At 40.9% G+C, this 7,069-nt stretch overlaps 1 protein-coding gene across 1 annotated transcript; it reads right to left on the reverse strand.

Moving 5' to 3' along the window:
• Positions 1-733: 733 nt before the first annotated feature.
• On the reverse strand, positions 734-5,999 carry LOC139421904 (coiled-coil domain-containing protein 80-like). The gene is made up of 7 exons (XM_071173038.1): positions 4,558-5,999; positions 4,318-4,474; positions 3,586-3,719; positions 3,296-3,438; positions 2,849-2,952; positions 2,605-2,685; positions 734-1,858 (listed from the first exon to the last, which is right to left on the reverse strand). The coding sequence occupies exons 1-7, from the start codon at positions 5,734-5,736 to the stop codon at positions 1,557-1,559; spliced, it is 2,100 nt and encodes a 699-aa protein (XP_071029139.1). The 5' UTR covers positions 5,737-5,999; the 3' UTR covers positions 734-1,556.
• Positions 6,000-7,069: the final 1,070 nt, after the last annotated feature.

Genomic DNA, 7,069 nt, shown 5'->3' on the forward strand with positions numbered 1-7,069 from the left:
GTGCTGCACCTAGTTATCAGCGTCCATTTCAAAGCTGCTGAACACATGTTTTTTTCCCCCCACAAATCCTACTTTAATTGCTCCCGGCATAGCTGAAAAACAACAGCCCAAAATCCAGGTCAAATACTGTACAACCATATTTCTTAGACCCATCTTATTCCTATTATATGTTTACTGATGTAAGATCTTAATTTGAGCCAGTTTGCTACAGCAGGAAAATAATCCTGACGCAACAGGGTTATAACTAATGGACATTTTTTGTAGGGGTTGATACATTTTTCACAAGGGAAAGTCAAGTCAGAAAGTGGAAATTACAAAAATCAGAAGCCCTTTTAATCCTTGAATACATTATATGTTTTGCATTTCCTGCATTGCAAAAAAGTTCACCTACAACAGGGTGATTAAATTAAGATCTTACATCTGTAGGTCACGATGAAACACAGATTACTATTAGTTTACAGCTAATGACCTGACCTTCTGTTGTCAAACCAATTCTTATCCTACTACCTGGATATTAGTCTATAACAAACTGTAAGAGTTGGAGTTATTTTCCATGACAATGTAGACGTGTGATTGATGTGGCCAAATAGGGGAGTTGTTGAAGCACACCTTCAGGCATACTTTTTCATTACTTTCATTTTTACAGCTTTCCACGTCTGTAATTTTGAAAGAAACAGATGTCAACATCACAATTATAAAAACAAACCTTTTTTTAATTTCAAGAAACATATTAAGTATTTGAAGAGTTTATTTCCAAAACGTTACATCCATCAATTTTTTTACATTTGTGTTTTTTAATCAGCAATGATTGCTTATGGGTACCATAATGTGTGTAAATTATATATATATATTTTTTGGGGGGGAGGGGTAAAACAGTATATGTCCATTGTTTAGCTGGAATGGAAAGTTTGTATCCTGTATATCTGACTGTGATATGTGGTTGTCTCACCTAGTTATCTTAAGATGAATGCACTAACTGTAAGTCACTCTGGATAAGAGCATCTGCTAAATGACTAAAATGTCAAATGTAAATGTTTTACATACAGATCTCATATTACTGTAGTGAATTATACATTTAAAAATGTCAAATAAATGTATAATTTGTACTGTTCTTTATTAGAAATGTAGTTATTTGTAACATTTCACTGTGTAAAACCAGTACAACTTATTTCTCTGAGAGTGAGGCCGGTATATAGCGTTTTGTTCAAAAACATGATTATTTGCCTCTCTGAAAGCATCAAGTGATAGATTTTAAACAAATACATGTTTGTTATTGAACAACCCCATGTCATGATTTGATATTACATTAAACAATAAAAGCTAATTGACCAACATTTCTGAAAATGGATATACAGCGTTTTGGAACTCTTCAATTGTAGATCATTTTATGTAATGTCGGCCATGTCTAACTACAAATGCCACGCCTCTGATAAATGTTTGCAAAAACATTTAAAATAAAAAGCCTTTCATGGTTCAATCTGTTATTGTGTCAAACTTTACCCCTTTTGAGCTGACTGCCATGGGGTCTTTGAGGCCTTTGGGCTGTTTACTGTCCTTTACTCCTCTGACCTGTGGTAATCTGCTTCCTCATCATAACCTTGGTAACTACCGCCAGTGTCCTCAGGGCAGTGAATACCTAAAGTCCTCTGCAGCTTCTCTTCTTGCTGCCGCAGCTCCATGGAGTCCACCAGGTCATAGATGTTGGCCAGAGACCACATGGGCGAGGGGAACCAGGCTTTCACGTCCCCGTCCTTCCCCACCACCAGCATACTGAAGTACTCCCGGTTGATCTTCAGCTGGTCCTGGAGACCAGTGACCACATCCCGTGACAAAGGCTCGTTCTCCGTTTGGCTCTTTCCTGTCAAGGATAAAGGAAAGGTGTTAGTCATGCTATTTCCCCATTATTGCCATCACCATTTGACTGTTAATAAATCAAATCATAGTTGATTGGTCACGTACAAAGATTTGCAGCTGTTATAGCAGGTGCAGCTAAATGCTTATGCTACTAGCTCCAACAGTGAAGGAGAACGTCTATCAAATACAATACAAATAATAAATCAATCTAAACAAGAAATCAAGAAATGACAGAACTGGTCAAATTATCAATCCAGAGTCGATATATTAGAGTGAGTATGAATCAGTGTGGGACATGACAGAAGAACATACTGCCATACCAAGCAAAAAGGCAGTAACTGCTCATAGCGTTGAACTGAAGAAAAAAAAGGCTTTTATTTACCCTGGTTTCACAGTAACTTTATGCAATTACTGCTAGCATAAACCAAAATTTCTCCAGAACACAATACAATAGAGGCGGGATACTTGTCCACATGATTAAGCATGTATTTAATGTAGCAAAAATGACATTAACTCATTTTCGACCAAATGAGCAGTTACTGCCTTTCTGCTTGGTAGGGCAGCATAGACAGATTGTTTTTCCGTAGCATATCTCTTGGAAAAGGTCTGTGTATAGGAATGGTTAGATCATTCAAAGGAAGTTGGATTCCATTTCCTGCCCAACAACACAGAATGCATGACATGTTGACATTAACTGTTGACATTGTGTCAGTACACAGTATCATCTTTAGAGAAAACAAAAAAACTCACCATTGAGTGGAAACAGTTCCACAGTGCCTGAGGCGGTTGGTCCTGTTCCGATCAACTTCAACAAGGCAAAATGACGGACGCCTGTTGGAAAAACCAACAATGAAATGTAAGAATTTAGTAATTATTCTTCCATTACTTGTGACTGAGAATTATTGTGATAATAGCATAATGTTGCTGAGGTTAACCCACAATAACTTTTAGACTAGTCTAGTTGGAGATGTTTAACAGGGGGCCTAATACTAACCCATGGGACAGGCCTGTCCTCTCAGCCCCTGGAGCTGCTGTTGGAAGGAGTAGTCGTCCTCAGATGGAGTAGAGATGATCAGCAGTCTCCTTTTAGACATGAACCTGGTGGGGATAAATGTCTCTATTATTATCTGTACGCTACACTTGAAACATTATTATCTGTGCACGGCATTATAAAGCACTATAATTTACACCACTTCATTTACATTTTAGTTAATCATTTAATGCATAACAATTAGAGTTAAGTGCCTTGCTCAAGGGAACATCGACAGATTTTTCACCTAGTCGGTAAGGGTTTTTGAACCAACAACCTTTTGTTTATTGGCCCAACACTCTTAACAACTAGGCTACATGCTGCCAAGTACTACAATGCTTTTTTTTGCAGCTTTAAAGTTTTTAAGTACTATGGTGTCATTACAGATACTGTGTAGTCTTAATCACATACCTCAACAATGCCCCGCCCTGTTCTTGGGATTTGGAGCAGGCCAGTGGAGTTTTTCTCTCTCTCTCCATTTCAGATCGTCGCGATGTAAAGGTGTCAACATATTCCATCAATGCAGATGAGGGTGGAGGTACATCAAATACTTTCTAAAAGGGATATAAATAATTAGGATACAAATACCACATACTGCATTTATAATTGGCACGTTAAGTACAAGAAAAATGTATACACTTTTCTGAGGAAAGTGATCTGTGTTATCAAAATATCACTGGCAAAATAGAGATTATGCTTACATTGGGTTTCAGGTCATAGTCAGTCATAGTCATAGAGAAAACCTTAGAGGACATCCCATAGTGCTTCATCAGTTGAGAGATGAGATCTGGGTCAGTGAACTTCTCTGGTAGTGAGGTGAATGGCGTCTCAGAATCTGGAATATAGAAATGCAGTTTTACTGTATGAAAGCCCAAAGAGGAAACCAATTTTTTTGTTGAAGACATGATCTGCAACTTTGGCGGCTGCCAAGTATTTTTGAAACCTCCCACTTTGGGCTGAATGTGTGCATAATCTATGAGCACTATTACTGTCTTACCTTAACTATCTACGAAATCCCTAGTTTGAAAGCGACTGTTTTCTGGAAGCTGTGCTACGCTTTTTTCCCTACATTTTCCCCCACATGGGCCAACCCCCTAGAAATTCAAGTTCTAGTCAATGAGCTTCAGCCCCTCGACATTTGAGTGACAGCTAGAAATATGCTCACACAGCAGAGCGAGAAAGAGAGAGCAATGAAATGGTGCACATATAGATATCTGCACATATGTGATGCATTATGCAATTTTCGGGTTCCACTTTTGGCTTGTGAGGGCTACTTTCAGAATTACTGGCTAAAAAGTATTTTTAAAAGTACAGGATAATCTCTTTAAGACTATAATGACACTATAGTTCTGAAGAGAATATGATTTAGGATCAATGTAGGATCTATCTAAGGGAGATGGAGTCAGTAGACACAGACACACACATAGTAGTACCAAGTTGGTAGTGGTGCAGGGTGAGGGTAGTGTCAGGCCCTGAGCTCAGGATGGTTGCCGTAGTAACTTTTCTCAGGGCAAGGTCACAGAAATTAAGCTCGTTCTCCTCCCTCTGCTGGACATACTGAGGTGTGCTGGCACTGGGTGTGGCTATCACCTGTATCACAAATGGATGAACACATCTATCACAAACAAACAGATTATTTGATATACTTAAAAGAGACCTATAAAAGCACATACCATAAGTCTTCTCTTCCCCTTCAAATGCTCTACAAAGTCCATCAGTGCTTTCTTATTGTTGTCATTCACTTCTCTGTGGTTTTTCTTCACTCTCCCTCTCCCTCTCCCTTTCTTCCCATCTTTCTTTCCCTTGCCTTTTTTGGGGGGGTTGTTTTTCTCCAAGGATTCTTCTCCCCCGCCAACGTTCTCTGGTTTAATATCTCTAGAGTTGGCTACAGTCTTTCTTTCTCTTTTCTCTACAGTAGAAGGATATGTGTTTATTTCTGTAAAAACATTTCCATTTTTCTTTTGGTTGTCCTTTCCCACAGCTTTGGAGTTTGCCTTCCCTGCGATGAATACTTGTGTTCCTTTTGAATCAGTGGTCGTCTTTCGAATGATGAACCTGGAGCGACCGCTGAGAATGTCCTGAATTTTGCTCTTCAGTGCAGCCTTCTTGGCCACAGTATTCCTCTGGGTGACAGAGGTAACGCTTCCCTGCATATGGGGACTGAACACCTTCTTTTTCACAGGAATCTTTTTCTTCATCAGCCTCTTCTTGGTGATTTTACATTTCAGAGGGGAGCCCTTCCTGGTGAGTTTTTCCAGCTTGCGCAAGGGGAACTGATCAATGACCTCTAGGATGGCCTCCACACGGACAGGGTAGGGGAACCGCTCACTCACCCTAAGGTTCTTCTTCATGACTAGCATGGAGAAGCCTTGATCCCCCAGCTCAAGGTAATGCAGCAGCTTGGTGACCATGTCTGAGTCAATGCTCTCCATGGTGGCCTCTCCTTGGAAGGTGGTCTTCTGGATCCTGCCTTCCATCATGGCATTCTGGATGATGGTGACGATGAAGGTGTCCCTCTCAGCCAGGCGACAGTTCAGCCCCTCCTGCTCCATGTCCTGAATCTGTTTCTCCATCATGCGGAGGTAGTTGTCACTGTGCGACGGGGCCGTGATTACCCACAAACGCTTCTTACCTGCAAAATCAGCCAGGAATTCCTGTTCTGGGTCAAGGACTGTCCTGGTCTCATGGTCTCCCTCTCCGCCATGATCATCCTCCGGAGCCAGGAGACCAGCAGGTTCTTTATACTGAGGTCTGGCCTTATGTCTTCCCTTCCCTGGCTGTGAGGCAGAAACCCCTAGGCTGTGACTACACAGAGACATAAGGACAAGCAGAGCACAGAGCAACCTAGACATCCTTGGTGGGGTGGTGGTCACTTTATAATCCACAGGGAAACCGCCTTGAAGCAGACGCAGCACACAGCTGAAGTGATGATGTCTCTCCCAAGCAGATTGGCTTGACTGGGGATAAGGAGGAATACTCCACGGCTCCTGGTTCACATTATACTCCAACGTTGTTACAGGAAACTCCTGGAATTTTTTCAACTTCAAAGCATTACTCTCTTAAGCAGCATGCTTGGTGGGAGCTCCTCTTCAGACTGAGACTGCCTTCAATGTGTTCGATGCTGAGCTATAGAATAACAGAGTGGAGGAGAAGAAAGGGTGAGAGCGGAGGGGGTACTGAAACCTGAGCTTTTACAAATTCCAACATAAAAACAGTGCAGGAACATAAACAAGCATGTATCTGTATTGTACATCTAAATTAAACACAGGATATATTTATTGAAATTAGAACATTAAATGTAAACATGCAGTGCACAGTAACACATACTTTCTTCCTTTGTCGTGAACAAACATACTTGGGATCGTATTGCGATCCAGAGACGTTTGAGAGACAGACACGAGGCTTGTTTGGTGCTTCATGCCTTAAAGGCTGCCACATCTGGGGCCCATTATTACACAATACACCCCACAGTGCCTGGACTCCATGAGTGGACAAGATCCCAGCACAGCAGACCCAAGCTGGGGGAGAGAGAACGCTATGAATAGAATATGATTCACATTATTGCTGAGATTTAGAGAATGGCTTTGTTTGACAGGTTTGATCCCAGCATCTGTCAGATATTCAAGTGCGGACTTTATAGGTGCTAAATAGCAACAGGTAGCTTAATCCCATGTTTTCGTCTTGATCTATGTTTTTAAAGGTAAACTTGCTCTTTAATGTATTATTTTTACTAATTCACCATCCCACTCACCATCCCACATGAGGTTTGAGGTTTGACACACACCACACACTAAAGCAGTTGTTGTCCAGATTATAGCTGGCAAAATCCTTTCCATGCTCAATCTTTACAGGGGTGCTATCACTTCTACTTCACTGATGTTGAATTGGCGGGACTTTCAGATGTTGTATGTCAGTTTTAAGTTCTGCTTTTTCCTCCTGAAAGAAAGAGAGACAGAGTAAGATCATCTATTCAATGACATTCATGACCTCACATTCTTAGACAAAAGAGTTCCAAAGCATCGCGAAGGCCCAAGGTGGGTGATGACGCGATGTGATTTCTGCCCAGTGCTCTGAATGTCAAAGTGAAGAAATTCAATGAAGCGCGGGTAAACGGCGGGAGTAACTATGACTCTCTTAAGGTAGTTCATTAACTACATGATACATTATTACTTTTACCAATTATTC

The sequence above is a fragment of the Oncorhynchus clarkii genome, chromosome 12, assembly GCF_045791955.1.
Source record: "Oncorhynchus clarkii lewisi isolate Uvic-CL-2024 chromosome 12, UVic_Ocla_1.0, whole genome shotgun sequence".
Classification (NCBI taxonomy): Eukaryota; Metazoa; Chordata; class Actinopteri; order Salmoniformes; family Salmonidae; genus Oncorhynchus; species Oncorhynchus clarkii.